Source organism: Pezoporus occidentalis, unplaced genomic scaffold (genome assembly GCF_034315485.1).
Source record: "Pezoporus occidentalis ecotype Australia unplaced genomic scaffold, CSIRO_AGI_Poc_V1 ctg2, whole genome shotgun sequence".
Taxonomy (NCBI): domain Eukaryota; kingdom Metazoa; phylum Chordata; class Aves; order Psittaciformes; family Psittacidae; genus Pezoporus; species Pezoporus occidentalis.
This window is the reverse complement of record NW_026913855.1, coordinates 21,010,388-21,027,694: the sequence shown is the minus strand read 5'-3', so window position 1 is coordinate 21,027,694 and position 17,307 is coordinate 21,010,388. Positions and strand designations below refer to the sequence as shown.

The 17,307-nt window shown below is 40.0% G+C and overlaps 1 protein-coding gene across 3 annotated transcripts in view; it reads right to left on the bottom strand.

Moving 5' to 3' along the window:
* SLC9A3 (solute carrier family 9 member A3) overlaps window positions 1-16,848 on the bottom strand; it is a 52,292-nt gene extending 35,444 nt beyond the window's left edge. For all 3 annotated transcript variants that reach the window (XM_062618132.1, XM_062618133.1, XM_062618135.1), the window contains exon 1: window positions 16,092-16,848. In XM_062618132.1, coding sequence (XP_062474116.1) covers window positions 16,092-16,287 — 196 coding nt within the window. In that variant the 5' untranslated portion in view covers window positions 16,288-16,848. The remainder of the gene's footprint in view (window positions 1-16,091) is intronic.
* Between the last annotated feature and the right edge of the window lie 459 nt (window positions 16,849-17,307).

The following is a 17,307-nucleotide window of genomic DNA, read 5'->3' as shown; positions in this document are numbered from 1 at the left end:
ACAAAAGAATAAAAATACAATATTTCTGTCACAGCCTCTTCCAATTAAATGTTAAAGGGTTGGCAATAACTATAAGCAGAATTAGCTGTAATTTTCTGATCAGTAAGGTAGTTTTGACTAAAATGATTGCTAGAGGTCTAAAAGTCCAGCTGATTTTGCAAATTAAATAAAAAGGCATTTTAGAGCATGAACAGAAGGATTTACTTACTACTAGTGGTACACATTGAATCTGCTCCAGCTTTTAAGTTATCTTAAAAAATTCACTGAAATTTATTGACAAATAGTGAAAGCTTTTTTTTTTAATATATTTTTAAACATGGGGAGAACTGAGTTAAACAAAGAAATGACAAAAAAAGCTGAGCTAACTCATTTTACATTATGAATTTTAGATTTTTTTTCCTTATGACCTTTATTTTAGTATGATAAATGAATTAAAATGAAGGTCTCCCTTTGGGAATATTTTGGCTACTGCTCATATGGACAAAACACTGCAAAGAAATGGGTTACCGGTAATATATGGGAACAGTTGTTCTGGTGTCATGACAAATTGTATAGAGAATTACCAAAGCCTGAACACAAACAAGAAACAGTTCTTCTCCTTGTTTCAGGTTCACTATACAAAGAAGAAAAAGAAGATGTGTAAGAAATAATTTTATGATCCCAACAGTAGGTTGAAACTCTGAAAAATTCCATAAGGACTTCCTGTTCTTCCCTGGTACTGCTTCTTGCAGGGCATGGTAAGGATTGCTGCCTGTTAGGAAGGGCATGAAGGACATAACTAATGCCTAAGGGTTAGGGGGAATAGCTATGAAGGCTGCTCCAAGTCATGGGGTAGGAAAGCACTTTCCTTGGTAGACTGCCTTGCTTCCTGCTCCCTATATTCCACCCTGGCAAGATTTTAATTAGTACACTTGGCGTAGCATGGTATTACAGTGGAAATATTCTGATGGCAGCAGTAAATTAAATTAGTATTAAGGCACACAAATTTAGCAGTGATGCCCACAGACAAAAAAAAGTAAAATCACAAATGTCAAGTAGCTCTTGCTTAAAACTGAAAACAAGCTTAATTTGAGAGAAGCTGAGAAAACATACCTGGCTAGCTGCTACTGAAAGGGAATGCTACTGTTCTGCCTCCCAGGCTTCAAAATTTTGCCAGAGCCTTATTTTGGTCATCTAGTCCACCCACCGCAACTAGGGACATTCAACCAGATCAGGCTGCACAGAGCCCTGTCCAACCTGACACTGAATATTTCCAGAGATAAGACATCTACCACCTCTCTGGGCAAATTGTGCCAGTGCCTTCCTACTCTCATTGTAAAAAATGTCTTTCTTATATCTAGCCTAAATCTACCTTCCTTTAGTTTAAAACTATTACCATTTTCCTATCACAACAGGTCCTACTAAAAAGTCTGCCACCATCTTTCTTTAATTCCCCTTTAATTATTGAAAGGCCACAATAAGGTCTTCCCAGAGCCCTCTCTTCTTCAGGCTGAACAACCCCAACTCTCTCAGCCTTTCTTATGTTGGGGGCCCCATATCTGAATGCAGTACTCCAAGTGGGGTCTCATGAGAGCAGGATATGGGGGCACGATCACCTCCCTCAACCTGCCGGTCAAGCTTTTGATGCAGCCCAGGATACAGTTGGCTTTCTGGGCTGTGAGCACACACTGCCTGCTCGTGTCCAGTAAAGGCTGTCCAGTGTTGGCTTTAGTTCTGAAAGAATTAATGTAACATTTTCAAATACATGTAAATGCCAGGATAGGTTCTGGAAAAAGACTGCTGGTATGGAAGAGCATCAACCACACAGAAAGACGTAGCTGAACTGACACTCCTTTATACCAACTATAAAGTAAAAAATACAGGTAAATTAATCCCATTTTTGTTTGAAAACAAAGTGTTGTGAACAGCCAAACTTAATAGTTTTCTGCTAATACTATTTTTTTTCCCATTAATCTCTTGAACTCCTCTACCGAAATTTACTCCTGATAGGAAGTTTAAAAAGAGATTATGGATTTTCCACTTCCTGCCACATTCACTACCATCTAAGTAATATACTTAGGATATTAAAATAAAATACAGGATTTATTTTTCTATTTTCATTTCAGCTATGACTGTTTTGTTTGTCAGCATCTGAATCTGCTTGATTATTTATCTTTACTTCCATCATATTTGTAACTGATAAACTGTTCCCAAAGTATGGACTCCTTACCAGGCTTCTTTCAACTCCAGGTACAGATATTGTATTTTAGGCGCAACAGCACAAACACTTCTGTTGACTGTAGTACTATTTCGCTTGACTTTAATCATAAAGCCTTTATCATATGAGGGCAATACAGGCAAGATTTTACTGACTACTAACACATTGGGATCCTCCATCATGTGATAAAGATCACACACTATACCAGGCAGTAAGAGGAAATACAGCTATAGACCAGTCATCCTTACTTTTGCGTAGGTCTTTCCTGACATAAGAGCTTCAGTATTTATACACAAGCTGAGTTTCCACCTACAGTGGCAGATTTATTTTGGACTGGTTTTAATCTTTACTTCTAAATCACAATAAACAGAAGGAAACTTCATACTTCCTGCTGCTGTTTTAACATCCTCATACTTTCAAACACCAAACAGCATTATGCAAGTGAACATGGCTTGAAAGTTATGTTCTATACCTTAGGAAAGGCTGAAGAATTAAGATGCTTTATTGAGTGCTCAAAAAGAATAATTTTGTCTCAAAGCAAAAAGCTTTAGCTTTTCAGTTACTACCATTTTCTTCAGGACCAGTATTCAAGACAGGAAAACAAGACGTACTTCCATTTACTGAAATGTTAGGGAACATCAGACTGGAAATAAAATGACTATATTATGTACTAAGGAATTGCTGCTCCCTTTAAGTCTGTGAGAACTGTGACAACCCTTTTTATAGACTCATGTGAAGTGTAATAACCTCATCCTTGGATCAGAGAATATCTGAAAATTGAATTAACTTGAGAGGCGAAGAGGGTGAAAGCGAATTACAAAGCATTTCTCTTTCACCGACTTCAATGTCATATCTATCACACTGTGAAATAAGAAAGAAAAATGTGTATTTTCCCAACTTGCTCTGTTTTTTATTTCTAATAAAAATTTTGAAAGAGTGCACACATTTTTTCTAAATATTACTAAGAAGAAAGTAACCATAAACCAGTCTTCTATTTCCAGACACTTACTGTGTAGCAGTGTAAGTTTTCAGCACTACAGGAAACACGTTTCAGGCTCTGTTAGGGGTGCTACACAGCAACTTATATAACTGGCCTGATTGAACTATCACCTTCCCTGTTTTACAACCTATCTTTTGTTCTTATCTTGAATCATTAAGACTTTGTGGCATGGTATTGTGGAGCACAGAAATAAAAAAAAATAAAAAGAAGGCAAGTACTAAACCAGAAAACTCTGTAACTGTGGATAGCTGCACTATCCCGTTTTTAAAAAAAAACTGTTAGGTATAATCCTGTACAGATAAAATGAAGACTTATAGGATTGTTTGGAGCAGATAGAAAGGTGGCTCTCTGTTTTGAAGAAATACTTAGCATAACATCGAAGAGAACAAAGTGATGCTGATTACTGACCTTGTCTAGGAAATGCCGCCTTAGTGGAAATAAAACTAAGCCTTTCTGTGCCTGTTCTTTTTACACCTCTAAAAGTTAACATCCTCTAGGATACACTGTACTGCACAGAACAAAACATAGAACCACTGGATGAGTCTTCCTGAGGACAGATTGCCCAAGGAAAAAAGCTATCCTCTTGAAGTTTTACAGAGCAAAGTCTAAAAAAATCTTATCTTGCTAATTCATTATAAGAGATTCTGAATAATGGATGCAATGATAGAACCTGTCAGACAATATTTTATGACAAAATGCTTTCAATGAATAGAAGGTATGTTAACAGAAAACCTCATATGCTAGTCAAATGTTCATCTTCTTTATGATAAAAAGCCAACAAATTAAGGATTTAATAATTTTATTCAGACACAATGAAAAATATGTAAATATTTTGTGCTCTTTTTATTTTTCCTTCACAATCTAATGGCATCATTTTATGCAGTCTCATCTGTAGCTTCTATACTGCCCTTTCTGATAGTACTTTCTATCCTACTTTTTTTGTTATTGATCTGTGCATTGATCTACAAGAAATTTATTTTTTTTTTAATGTAGACTGTCTGACTCAGCTTGTTACACTAGAAAGATTGTGCACTCTAATTCACTGACTGTCTATAAAGATATAATTTCTTTTCCACATGACGTCTATGGTAGGAAATGTTAAAGAAACATGAAAATAATCACAGTGTTTATGCAATATTTCTCCTCAGAAAGAGAATGCACTTTCCTCCACTAATGATCTTCCATGGCAACTAATCTAAACAGATAACTGAGCTCAAAATATCTTCATTTACACTTCAATTATGTACCTTGACAAAATACCAGTTCAATAGTCAAAATGTTGTCCTACCCAGCTTGTACGGTCTTCGTGAAGTTAAATTAAAATAGGAGACAAATGAGAATCATATAAGGAAGCAATAGGATACCACCACAGCCATAACTGTCATGGTCTAAGAAATTTCTTGGTGCTTCTTGTAGTAAAGAACTGTAATGATAACTCAGTGGGGGTTTTTGCTTGGTTGGTTTGGGTTTTTATCTTTTTGTTTTGTTTGGGGATTCTTTTTTTAAGATCACAGCAGGCCGTGTTCTTGAGAGAAAAAAAATTAGAAATAGGGAACCCAAGGTACAAGAGGAACTTCTTACAAGGGCATGTAGCGATAGAACAAGGGGGAATGGCTTTAAACTGAAAGAGGGGTAGGTTCAGATTAGACATTAAGAAAAAATCTTCAATATGAGGGTGGTGATGCACTGGCATAAGTTGCCCAGAGAAGCTGTGAATGATCCATCCCTGGAAGAGTTCAAGGCCAATCTGAATGGGGCTTGGAGCAACCTGGTCCAGTGGAAGGTGGGAAGGTGTCCCTGCTCATGGCAGGGGTTGGAACTAGATGAATTTTAAGGTCTCTTCCAACCCAAACCATTCTAGGATTCATATGGCCACCATATATTCCCCTCTCCCCTGTATCTTAGTATGCAATTTTGCTCCAGCTAATCAAAGTATACTGATTCCATCAAAACTGCATGGAGAAATGTTGCTTTCTTTGACCAGGTGGATGGACCTGGGTAAAGGTCCATCCACGTATGAACACTGCTAATCCAAACACCAGGATCTGCCTGTCTAATTGATAGAACAACTAATTCTGGAAAAAATTTCCAGGCACATCAAGGACAAGAAATTCTTCTGGAGTAGTCAGCATGGCTCCACAAAGAGAAGTCATGCTTGACCCACCTGGTTAACTTGCACTGTTAAATGACAGGCCTGGTAGATGAGGACAGAAAAATGGCTAGTGCTGAGCCTTCAGTAAGGCCTTTGACAATGTTTCCCATAAGAACTTCATAGTCCCCAAGGCTGTTTCTGTAGGGGTGGATGAGTAGGCAGTGAGGTGGATTGAAAACTCTGAATGGCTGGTCCCTGAGGGTAGTGATCAGTGATGCAAAATCAAATTGGAAACTTGTAACTAGTGGTCTACCCCAGAGGTCAGTACTGGGTCTAGGCCTGTTCAGCATCTTCATTGATTATCTGAATGATGGGGCAGAGCGTACCCTCAGCAAGTTTGCTGATAGTGCAAAGTTGGGATGAGTGGCTGATAGGCCAGAGGGTTGTGCTGCTAACCAGAGGAACCCCAAAAGGTTGGAGAAATGGGCTGACAGGAACATCAGGGAGTTTAGCAAGGAATAACCCCATGCACCAGGGATATGCTGGGGGTGGGGGGCACCCAGCAGGAAAGGTGGTTGGCAGAAAAGGTCTTAGGGGTCCCAGTAACCACCCAGTATACATAGCCAGTGATGTGCCCTTGTAGCAAAGGTGGCTACTGGTATCCTGAGCTGCAATAGGCGAAGTATTGCCAAGCAGGCTAAGGTAGGTGCTCCTTCCCCTCTATTCAGCACTGGCAAGGTCTGCATTGAGTTCTGGGCTCCTCAATACCAGAGAGACATGGACATACTGGACAGAGTCCAACAAAGGTCCAGGAAAATAATTGGGGGATTGGAGCATCTCACATACAAGAAAAGGCTGAAAGAGCTGAGGCTGTTTAACCTGCAGAAGAGAAGGCTCGGGGGGGGGGTGGAGAGAATTTCATCCACTTATGTAAACACCTGATGGGAATATGCAAAGGTGACAGAGACAGGTTCTTTTCTGTGATGCACAACAGTAACAGGACAAGAGGCAGTGGCCACAAACTGAAAAGCAGGAAGTTCTGGCAGAGGTCATTGCTGGGCCACTTTCCATCATCTTTGGTAAGCTGTGGGAAACAGGAGAGGTGCCTGAGGATTGGAAGATGACAAATGTCATGCCAGTCTATAAGAAGGGCAAGAAGGAGGACCTGGGTAATTATAGACCGGTCAGCCTTACCTCCATCCCTGGAAAGGTGATGGAACAACTTATTCTTGACACCATCTCTAGGCATATCAAGGATGAGAGGGTTATTCAGAGCAGCCAACATGGTTTTACCAAGGGGAAGTCATGTTTGACCAGCCTTATAGCCTTCTATGAGGCAGTAACTAGGTGGCTGGATGATGGTAGAGCGGTAGATGTGTTTTTTCTTGATTTCAGTAAGGCATTTGATACTGTCTCCCACAGCATCCTCATAGATAAGCTAAGGAAGTGTGGGCTTGATGATCAGGTAGTGAGGTGGATCAAGAACCGGTTGAAAGGAAGAAGGCAGAGAGTTGTGGTCAATGGGGCAGAATCTAGCTGGAGGTCTGTGACTAGTGGAGTCCCTCAGGGGTCGGTGCTGGGACTGGTGCTGTTTAATATTTTCATCAACGACCTGGATGAGGGAACTGAGTGTACCCTCAGCAAGTTCACTGATGATACTAAACTGGGAGGAGTGGCTGACACATCAGAAGGCTGTGTTGCCATTCAGCGAGACCTGGACACGCTGGAGAGTGGGGCGGGGAGAAACTTGATGAAATTCAACAAGGGCAAGTGTAGAGTCTTGCATCTGGGGAAGAACAACCCCATGTACCAGTACAGGTTGGGGGCTGACCTGCTGGACAGTAGTGAAGGGGAAAGGGACGTGGGGGTCCTGGAGGATAGGAGGATGACCATGATCCAGCAATGTGCTCTTGTGGCCAAGAAGGCCAATGGCATCCTAGGGTGCATTTGAAAGGGTGTGGTTAGTAGGTCAAGAGAGGTTCTCCTCCCCATCTACTCTGCCTTGGTGAGGCCGCATCTGGAATATTGTGTCCAATTCTGGGCCCCTCAGTTCAAGAAGGACAGGGAATTGCTTGAAAGAGCCCAGCGCAGAGCCACAAAGATGATTAAGGGAGTGGAACATCTCCCTTATGAGGAAAGACTGAGGGAGCTGGGTCTCTTTAGCTTGGAGGAGACTGAGAGGTGACCTCATCAATGTTTACAAATATGTAAAGGGTGAGTGTCAGGATGATGGAGCTAGGTTTTTTTCAGTGATGTCCAGTGACAGGACAAGGGGCAATGGGTGTAAACTGGAGCATAGGAGGTTCCATGTGAACATCAGGAAAAATTTCTTTACTGTGAGAGTGACAGATCACTGGAACAGGTTGCCCAGGGGGGTTGTGGAGTCTCCTACTTTGGAGATATTCAAGGCCCACCTGGACAAGTTCCTGTGTGATGTACTCTAGGTTACCCTGCTCTTGCAGGGCAGTTTGAGTAGATGATCTTTTGAGGTCCCTTCCAACCCTTGGGATTCTGTGAACATCAAGAAACACTTTTTCACTGTGAAGGTGGAGAGCATTGGCACAAGTTGCCTCGAAGGATTGTGGAGTCTCCATCCTTGGAGATATTCAAAAGCTGTCTGGACATGATCCTGGGCAACCAGCTGTAGATTGCTCTGGTTTAGCACCTGATGATCTTCAGAGGACCCTTCCAATCTCAACCATTCTGTGTTCTATGATTCTGTGAACTCTATAGGAGATCCCATGTCCAGCAAAATTCCAAACTGTTGCCTGTGTTACAGGACACTATGCATGCTCTCCTGTGTTCTTTCCCCCTAGTCATCAGCTTCAGAGACAGTTACATCACAGGAACACTGTATCACTGACTTAAGCCTTAAACACAGCCACTTATCACTGACTGATCCAATCTGAAAGATTACTTTTCCCAGTTCACTACCATCCCAAAGACATCACCAGAATTAAGTAGGATGGAATAGCCAAGGAGCAGAGTTATTTCAGTGGAAAATCTAGCAACTGAATTCAACCCAAATCCCATAGTAGTTCAAGCTATATACTACGCATTAGAACAGAACAGCAAGCATTCAAACACTGTTTATTCACTGTGGCATGAATACTGCACTTAAACCACTAAATAACATTTATCAAATGAATTTGTTAAATATATGTCTAAGCTGTCAAGGCCTGAAAAATCTACATCCTGATAGACATCAGTACTGCTATTTCTCTGGAGTGGGAGCATTGTAAGAACTCCATACTACAACTATATTTAGTTTTATTATATAATCACATAACAACGTACCTCCAGTACAACTGTTAGTACTGATACTTACAGTAACATAAAGCAAACAATCTATGTCATCTAGTTCCTGGAATACTATTATACCACCAAACCAATGTAAAAATATTCATTTTAATAAATGAGATAGAAAGTTTTAACTATGGCAAAATAGTTAACAGAAAATCAGTCTTGTATTTAGACAACTCCCTCCATCAGTTTGCAATCTTTTTGCACCTGGGAGATTTTCATTATGAAAACTTACTGGCTCAAGACCTAGAAAGGTTTTTGAATGTCTAATATTTTCCTCAAAGCCCAACTTTTGGAAGTGAATGGATCCATAAGGCTTCTACTTTCCACTTTCAAGGAACTGCAGTCGAAGCAAATAAATGATAATAACTAAATGTTTCTGAAAACTGGTATACAATCTACTAATTTTCCTTCTTGTTGTGTAACTACTGCTATTTTAACATTTGGGATTGACAAGAGGCTGAAGCATTTTTTCTTTCAAAAGATAAAAGCAAAACTCATCTAGGCACACATTAATGAGTTCAGATTTCTACTTTCAGTTACTGAGTAAGGAGAAAACTGTCCATATCTACTTCAAAACCCTGCTTTTGCAAAGGCCTTTCAGAATATCTTTCAATTTTCTTCTCCCATGAATAAACATTAAATATTTGTCCCTTAATTAAAAGTGTTTCCACTTTAGGTCTTGTATTCCATCTCGGTTGGCTCTTCCTTGTCAGCCAGTAGTTTCAGTATCTATGACTTTACAGTGCTTAACAGCCAATTGGGTATCAAGTAACTCCTGCCATAGGGGTAAATACTCTGTAAGCTGTTTTACAAAAGAAATCAAAATATTAGAACACAGTCAACAGGCCACGCTCTGCAGTTTACTGCAGAGACTGTTTTAATGGTCTATAATTTTAAATGGGTGCCACTTATTAACAAGTTGAAGAATAATTAGAGCCCCTAATTGTTCAGGACAAAGTTTTTCTGCAGTAAACTAATGCAGAAAGATGAGAAAAATCAGAGAGAATTCCCTGAAAAAGCAAAAAGATTAGAAATACTCTTCTATGCCTTCAGACTCAACACATCATCTTGGAATAGAACGAGCCATACAGAAGGTACAGTAAACCTCAGTAATCCATTACCCCATTACTTCAGAACAATTAGAACATGGTAAGTATGGGGAAAAGAAGTTTTGTATTTGAATTCAAAACATTTGTTTAACCAAAATGGTGGTGAAACTCACTGACTTTTGATAAACTTCTGGAGGTATGAGTCAAAACAACTGGAAAAGCAACTTTCTTACTGCCAGGTCAAAGTAATTTCTCGTACCAGCGTCCCTGCTAAACATCTCTAACACACAAAGCTCCACAAAAACAGAGGACCTCACAAAGCCTTTCGCTTGGAGAGCCTGTGTACACCTGAAAGGATTTGCTGCTTGCACTTACTACTTGTAGACCTGTGGTCTGCTGCATTACCACAGGATATTTACAGTCACTTGGAGGGTTTGTAGATCACTCTTAGTAATAAGTGGCTTTAGCTCTGAAGACAGTAAATCAATGGTTTCAACAGTCCTAAGACTGCAGTATTAAAAGGATTCCATTGTTCTACAGGGAACACCAAGCACTTTGCACACAGGTGCCTGAAAGTAATTGATGGCAGAGATCCTTTCTTAGGTATGCATGCCTGAACTGTATTCAATTCAGGGCCATTCTCAACATGCCATTGTTTTCTTATGTAATTCACACAAGTTGCCATTGTACATTTGCTATTCGTCAGGGGATGTAATCTGAATCTTGTCAAATTATACTGTCCTGATATCTTCTTCCCTACTCTAAATAATTAAGACTTGAGACTTGCAAGACCTGGAGGGGGAGGGGGAAGAAGATAAATGTGTGTTTCAAGGGGGCAGGAAGGACAGGAAAAGAATAAGTAAGGTTGCAAGAGTAAAATGGCAATGAAATGTGGAAATACGCATCCATTTAAGAAAGATATGGGTTATGCAGTTGTTCCTAGGACTGTAAAAGCAAAGCTATTATTCTATGTTGGACACGTTCTTTTCAGCTCCCTACAATGTTGCATACAAAAGGTAATTCCTAGGAAGGCAGAGATTTTTATAGTACTAAACATTCCTAGCTCACAGGTATTATAAAAAGTACTTTGCAAGAGGAAATACAGGGTCTTACTAAAATGAAGACACCCCGGTTATACAACATGGTTGCCAACACAGATTTATAGCATTCCCAATATATTTTTTTAAGATAGATGATAAAACACTACATTCATGAAGGAAATGCACATGCCTCTATTGTAACTATGTCAACCTGTTCCAGCTTCTACTAAGTTCACAACAAAAATATTTTTTTTCTTGTTATCTTGTTTAGGAGGATATGGGGAAGATAACCAAGTCCAGACTTCCTAGTCACAATGCAAAGTTCTTTTTCATATTATCACCTGCTAATTAAAGCAGCTTTTAACAAGCACTACAATCATGGCAAAGCTGGTAGTTTAAGCTTTGCAGGGCCTGGTGGCGTCCTCACCATTTGAGTCTCTGACTCCATTTTCAGTTAAGTACTTCCAATAAACTTCTGCTAAGCATCCTCCAACATTTCTGCTTAAAGTTGTTATTTCCTGAAGATCTATTCTCGCTTTTTGCCCCCTTTTTATTAAAACAATACAGTAAATCACTTTCTCTAAGTAACTGACATGACTAGTGCTAAAATGCCAGGAGGAGAAACTTGGGATTCAAATAGGCTTTTGTTTTGACAGTTTGCTTTGGAGGGTGGGGTATTGATTTCTTCAAAGAAAATATTGCCCCAGGAGTCCAAATTGGATGGGTTGCTAGACCTGCATTTCACAGTCCTTCTCTAGCCCATCCCTAGCATGCTTAAAATTCTCAACAGCAATTGTGTTAACAGATTTCTCTGAAGAACTCTTTTCTCAGAGTGCTCTAAGACAGTATGAAGGGGCCTGAACAGGCACAAAGTAGAGCATTTGCAGGAACCCATATCTCTGTAAACTTAGAGATAGAGTGTTTTACACCCCAATTCTCTTGTCCTCCTGGGGTCTCAGGAGCTGATGGACTCGTAAGTCCATCTGACACAGTATCTTTGAGATATCACTAGGCCATCCTTCTCCTAAATGCTTCTTCCTTGTTATTGAATCACTTCTTCCCCCTCCTGCAAAGTATTGTGACATTTCTGAAGAGAAAAGGGAGATTTACCAGCTGTCCTGGATTCAAATTTCACTCCCACTTTCAAATTTCTAATATAAAAGCCTTTAGATGTAAAGAAAAAAATAGAAAAGAAAAAAAGCTTTTGTGGCATTCTTGGACTCAGCATAAACTATACCAACGAATACCGCTGGCATGAAGTTTGAATCGCAAATAATGAAAAGGTTACGTACTATTCCTCATTCCTGTTCCTAGTCACTCTGCCACTCTTTCTTACAGTTGCTTATCTGTTCCACACCGAGCAATTTCAGGGGGTTAAAAGCAGAAAGACTGCTTTGAAGGTTTTTTTTGCTGTTTTTTTTTTTTTTTTAAATTTTATTTTGGGACAAAAATTAACTGTCCATCTGAAGAAGGAAGAAATCCACAAAAGGATTTAAACCACAAGTAGGAATTTTACCAGTTTTGCAACATAACCTCCAATGAAAATAGAAATACAATCTCTCTATGACTCCTAGGATTATGAACAAGTATAGAAGCATGCAGTGCATACAGCCTAGCTAAAAAATGTACATGGGTTTTGTTTTGTTTTTTTTTTGTTTTGTTTTGTTTTTTTTTTTTTTAAATTGACATGGTCTCAGGAAATATCCTCAGGAAAAAAAAAAAGTATACAATATTCAGAGTTTAAACTATTTCTTCTCTTGCCCATTTTTAGCTCCTGAGCTGAATATTCCTTTCCTTCTACTTGTTTCCGAAGTTGTTTTCTGATCTCCCTCCTGCTTCTTTGGTTTTGGTTTGTTGTTTGGTTTGGGTTTTTTTCCTGTATCAGGCTTCCCTGCTACTGTTTGTGTCTTCTACATGTCTGTTTATTCAAAAGTTATTTTCAAGATGTGACCTCTTAAAGACATAGAAAGGAGAAGAACACATGATAAAATGAACATAGAAAGCATGTGCAGGGCTGGAGAATGTGCATGTGCCTTTAATCTTAAATCAGAACTTTATTCTGCAAGTGTGTTGTTTAAAAATGTTGCATTTTTTATCAGTGCCCTAGTCTGTAACTATATATACACGTGTGTATTTGTTTGAGGTTTTTTTTCCATTGATATTGCTCTCTTCATCTGGAGAACTGAGGTGCCAGAAAGTAGTCTCCTGAAGCCCACTGGGAGGGTTCTCAGCTGTACCTCATGTACCTTCTTCATTTAGATAAGATGTTTTTCTGGCTTAGCTTTACACATGTAAGTAGTTTATTGGCCTTATCCTATAAGGATACTCACTTGAAGTGATAAGAGAGCCTATCAATAGAGGAAATAAAGATCATTAGCCAAAGTGGAACACTGTGTACCTTAGAATGAAGAGTTGGGACATCTCAAATGAAGAAGGTCAAATCCATTATAGTATGTAAAACAGTATACTGACATGCATTGGAAGTTTCATAGTAGACACAGACATGTTAACTTATTTCATATAGTGTATGAAAGCAAACTGTACAAAGACTCATCCAGTTTCATTTGCAGCAATACTTAGACTTGCTCAAGAGATGCGAGTATTCTTCACACACACAAAAATAAAAAAGCAGCTTTGTTCCCACAAACCCCAAAACATTAGGCACTTCTTCATGTATTTGTGATGCTTCTGAGATTTTACATACAATAGTTCATATTGCTGAATGCCTTGTCATCACCACTTTACATTCTGAATTTACACATGAATATTAAGTCCCAAAAAATCCACAAGAATCTTCTATTATATGCATGTTTCTACAAGCCATATACATCATAAACTGAAACTTAAAAAAAAAACCACAACAGCAACAACAACAAAAAACAGACAAAACAACCCCAAACCAAATGAGAAACAAACAACAAAACCAAACCAACCAACCAACCTGAACAAAACCCCCACAAAACCCTAAAGTTATTCTAATGCAGAAGAAGACAAAATATTCTCACACACCTTTCATCCCCAGCTACCAATTGCAATTCCTAGAACACCCTTTGCTGACGCATTACCCTATCATCCACCAGTAAAATAGCTCTCCCAGTCTGCAGCCATGGAGAAGCAAGTTGTCATGGATAGGAACACTGTCTCCCCAGCAAAAGACACACCAGCATTTTGACTCTACCTTTGGCCTCCTTTAGGTAGTAAAGCAAGAGATATAATGGCAGATGTTCTAGATTTTCTTCCTCAGTTCTTTTCTGACTGATTTTTTACTGTATAAAATATCCTTGAACTGGCACAGGATTTTTGCCATTCAAAATCTGATAGATTTCTGATCTACTTTCCAGAACCACAGACATACCAAGGCAGATAGAAGCTGACAAACTGGGTTCCCCCCCTCCCCTTCCCCCTCTCATTGATTTATATGAACACCTTCATGCTTTCTTCATTAATAAGCTGATAAACAGTGAGTATATATTTCTGCTTTTCTGTATTTTATTTCTGACCAGTGGGGAAAGCAGGAGCATTCATTGTTTCTAAGTGGAATACAGCAGTTGTCCGTTGCTTCTTCAGAGACAATGTCCAGAGTAGTATAAGACTGCAATTACAAATGTGAAGAGAGAAAAGAACAAAGCTTGACATCTTTGGGGAAGAAAAATGATGGAGTTGATAGATACTATCTACTAGTGTAAGTGACACGCTCTGTGCAGCTGTGAAAGAAGTGCAGAACCAGCAACATTCAGCTCCTAAACTCCAAGGGCAATAACTGTTTTATCAAGAGTTTATGATGAGGACTTCACAGTAGATTGGCTCATCTTAATCCAAGCTAATCTTAATCCAGGCCATTTAAATTTAAGTATACGACAATCTAACTGTCCTGATAGCTTCACAGGGTTTCTAAGACAGCACTGATATGATTGTGCAGCAATAATGTTACTCTATACAACTGTGGCACATGTACAAAATAGCAAAGCCTTAATAACACAAAGGGCAAATACTTCTTTAGAAGAGTATTTCAAGAAGTAGATTCAAATAAGACACCTGTATATTAATTTAGTTAGCACAATTTTGTAGAGACTCAGTGTTGTCACTGTTCTTTCCTGCATGTGGTTTCCCCAGCTTTCTACTTGATATAACCCTCCAATAGAAGTCAGTTAAGACAAAACTATGTTTTTATGTAATCGAGGTAATGCAGCAACCATCTGAATACAAACTATTTGAAAGATGTAGTCCAACATTAATACAGATATTTATTTATATATCTATGGTTAAGCAAGTGAAACCCAAGATGCAAGTATCACTGAAATATGCTTGAGAGTATCACTTCTACATAACTTCCTCCTTTTTAAAAAAAATATTTTATTTAGAGATAGCATTTTTCACCTAAGCTTTTCTGTGTTTATCCTCTAGACAGAACATACCTAAGCACACTTTTTTAGATCTTCCATTCTCTCTGTGACAGGAAAAATCCATGGAATGTGATTCTGGTATCCCAAATGAGTATTAATGGTACAAGTACAGAAAAGTATTATTAGGATTTTTAGCTGATCATACCTTCTGAGTTGAGACTGATTTTAGAGGTGATTTATTAAAAATTGAAAATGACAGTTTGAGTGTCAGCAAAACTGGAGGTCTGTTTTTAGATCCAAATGTAAATGGACTGAAAACTATAGCATCAAGATAATAAATACATTCCAATTAAACAGTGACTCTTATAACTCAGCAGCATTATTAATAATTGATTTTAGAAAAGCTACACAGATCAGAACATAACAGTTAGAGCATTCATATAAATGCATTTACATTACACTGAAGTTGGACTAAGTCCCTGTTTTTCACTGATTCCAATTTCTTGAAGAAAATTCTGTGTGCTCTAAAGCTTGTATTTTTTCAGCTGCATCAGAAGGTCTAATAATACACATCACCTTTCTCTGTAAGCCACACTCTTACAGTAGTTCAGCAATGTGCTGCAAGTGGAGAAGACTAAGTTCATATGTGTAGTTCACAGGGTCCATTTTTGATAGTGCTAGCTAATATAGCAACCAGTCATAATCAAGACATTAGTATATCATAAATTGGAATAAGCATTGTATAAGCAATAATTTCTGTTTCATTGCTGTCCGAAGTTTTCCCCAGGAGCAACAGTAATGCAAGGTTTCAAGGAGTCAGGTATGGAAGCCACAACCACAGTCCTGGGCACTGAAAACGAACTAAGTAACCCATTGGGACAGAAGATGATCACACTGCTGAGCACTGTATAGGGCAATATTATGAAATCAGGACAGAGTACAGTGAACCCCCTGAAAATGGGTCAGTGGACTTATAATAAGCTTTCTTCATTTACGTTGGGCGGGAGAAGGGAAAGGGGGAAGGGAAAGGGAAAGAACATGCACTAATATATAACTCTACTCACCGATTTTGGCCAGGCTGGCCACGAGTATCCAGAGTGTAATGACATAAGGGTCCTTGACGTGATCCCATTTGAAAGAGACAATGGCAAAGCTTTGAGACTGGTTGCTATTTATAGGGCTTCCCGAGCTTTTCTGTCCCAGCGCCACTGGGAGAGCCATCAGCCCCAGGAGGAACCCCACTCCAGATAGCTGCCTCATCTCCAAGCCACACAACAAAATCCTGCTTCCCCTTCCCTGAGAAATCCCGCCTCTTCGGAGGTCCTTGAGGGCGAGGTCCTTGCCCCTTCGCAGAGACGCGACCGAAGACTGTGGACCGCGGGACACGGGCGCAGGAAGGCAGAGAGGGTCCTATCCCGCCACCGTCGGCACGGCCGCACCGGCTGGCTCAGGTGCTGCTTTGCATGGGGTGGCCAAGGACGGGTCAGGGTCTCTCTGCATAGGCAGATGCTTCTAGCTAGGGTCCTGCTGCTTGCCCGCACCTGCCTTTATCAGGCTGTTCCCGAACGGCCGGAGGCGGAGCTTTCCTGCCGCTCCCGCGGAGCCTGCAGCGCGAAGACAGCGATGTCCTGACTGAGCACCGCTCGGGATCAGCAGGGTTGCTCCGTTCTGCTGAGGGGCTGACAGCAGGCTGTGGGCTGTATCTACCGTGTCGGCTCGGCTGCGGGCACATGGGGGTTGGAAAGAAGTGGCTTTGAGCTTTCGGTGCTCGAGAGCCAAAGCAGAGGTGCCCCAGCGGGCACGGCCAGCGTGGACCCGGCGGTACGTGCTTAGATTGGAGCCAGATGAGCAGATCCACAAGTCTCCGTTTGAGCGCTTTGAACGCGCAGCCCAGTGGGTCAGCCTTCTTCTCTCAGATCCACTGTCCTAGCCGGTTAGCACGAAGAAAACGCACTCTTTTCTGCTTTTCAGCTTCAAATCACTTTAGGATCTAGTACACCGAAGAAATAGCAGATTTCGCAAGCCAGCTTTTTCTTCTGTCCGCCAGAGAGCACCTCTTCCCACGGTGCTCAGGGAAATGACACCATGAGGCAAGGTTTAGCTTTCCACTAAGATTTTCTTGCAGCTGTTTGTTAAGATGTGCTATATTAAAAACACTACCTGGCTTCTTTTTACTGTTTACAGCGTGAAAGCTTTTGGAAGATTCTTACTTACCTCCTGAAGCCTTTTTTCGTGCTAATAACATTTACCTGTTACACTGGATGGTCTATGTTGTGTACT